The 1676-nt window shown below is 38.9% G+C and overlaps 1 protein-coding gene across 1 annotated transcript in view; it reads right to left on the bottom strand.

Moving 5' to 3' along the window:
• The window catches only part of LOC119587030 (zinc/cadmium resistance protein-like), a gene marked incomplete in the record, with an annotated part of 14269 nt that overhangs the window by 382 nt on the left and 12211 nt on the right, over window positions 1-1676 (bottom strand). Inside the window, 4 exon segments of the mRNA XM_037935773.1 lie at window positions 1-384; window positions 964-1073; window positions 1182-1357; window positions 1486-1676. Of these exon segments, the coding sequence (XP_037791701.1) occupies window positions 1-384; window positions 964-1073; window positions 1182-1357; window positions 1486-1676 (861 nt within the window).

Below are 1676 nucleotides of genomic sequence, written 5' to 3'. Positions count from 1 at the left end.
CCAGAGGGAGTCCACTGGGGGTAGCATGCAGGAGGAACTTTTGAAATGTCAGGCAGGCTGAAGGAAACGTTTTGTTGAAGCGGCAGGTCCTTCACAAAAGTGGAAGGGGATCCATCTTTCTTGGCATTGGTGAGCCTAAGCTCCTTGTTGGAATCACTCTTTACCTGTTTGGAGAGACCACAGCAGGTATTTGCCACACATCCGTCCTTGTCCTTGGAGGGACAGTCTAGAATACAGTCTTCGGCAGAGTCTATTGAGGCTGAGGCACCATCATCTTCATACTCCACAAACTCAGGCTGTATAGTAGTGGAATGAATGCCTTCTTCATGGAACATCTTCTTGATCTTTTCTGCTAGGACCATATAGTCCTTCAAGTTGCGACACCTGAAAGACAAGGAGTTTCCCTAAAACCCAAATATTCATTTATCTATTTCTTCTCTTTAAGAAAAAAAAATCACTAATAACATATAACGATAAAACTAGTTAATAAACTAATCAGATCATGGAACAAGTGTGCACTGTACAGATATACAAGAGCTGTAATCCAAATCTGAGAATTTTATATAAACTGTAATTCTGTCATGGAAAATATATTTTATATGTATATCTTCTATAGTAATATTATGGAAAACTATCACAAAATTAGCTAACATACCCTCATTAACTCATTTCATCATCAAGTAACATCATGATTAATTTTACTTAACATTCGGCAAGCACAGATTATCTTAATGAATTATATAAAAAGCTTGAACAAATGTAAAAGTTATGATCTGAGACATGTAAAAGAAAAATATTGGTTTAGTTATAACAAATGTTCTAAATGTTTTGTATCTTTTCTTTATTTACATTTGAAAAATTGCACATATCAACAGTGAACATATTTAACACAAGTACATACAAACAAACCTTAATGTAAATGTAAGTTACACAGCAGATTTAAGCTAGATATCAAAGTCATACCTGATATGTGCTGAGGCAATTATCCTCTCCCCTGCCAACTGCCAAACATGGAATTCATGCACAGCAAGAACACCATCAACATTTAACAACTGTTTTTGGATGCCGTCAACCTAGAAATGAATAATAATTTAAAAATTAATATAACCATACAAAATCCAAATTGGGAGGTTAATTACAGCAAACTATTCCCTTCTGCCATAAGTAGATTCTCTCAATACCTGAATGTGAGTAGGAACTGTCTGGAGAAGGATGAGGGCCGAGTCCTTCAGGAGAGGCCACGTGCTGCATGTGATAAGGGTGACCAAGGCTAAAGATAGTGCTGGGTCAATGTATTTGGAATATTCCCATTCTGTGAGCCATACGACCAGTGCACTGATGATCACTATCACAGAGCCTGTAATATACAAGAATTGTCAAATGTAGTACTAATTGCTAATCAATAGTTTCAGAGTTGTTACTACGGTTCAACTTGAAAACACAGAGCATAATGTAAGCAACAGTGTGACAGGACCCGAATGTTACCTAGGGCATCCGAAAGAACGTGGAGGAAGACGCCCCTCATGTTCATCTGAGCAGATGCCTCCCTCCTGGGCGTGCCGTTTCCATGTTTGTCGTTAGCACCAACGGAATTGGGCGGTGGAGGCGTAAATCTCTCGTCATTCTCATTGTCGTCTGTGGCCACGAGGGTGTTGATGGTGGACAGCTTGCTCTTG

The sequence above is a fragment of the Penaeus monodon genome, chromosome 22 (genome assembly GCF_015228065.2).
Source record: "Penaeus monodon isolate SGIC_2016 chromosome 22, NSTDA_Pmon_1, whole genome shotgun sequence".
Lineage (NCBI taxonomy): Eukaryota > Metazoa > Arthropoda > Malacostraca > Decapoda > Penaeidae > Penaeus > Penaeus monodon.
The sequence above is the reverse complement of the archived record's forward strand: the minus strand, read 5'-3'. Positions and strand labels throughout refer to the sequence as shown.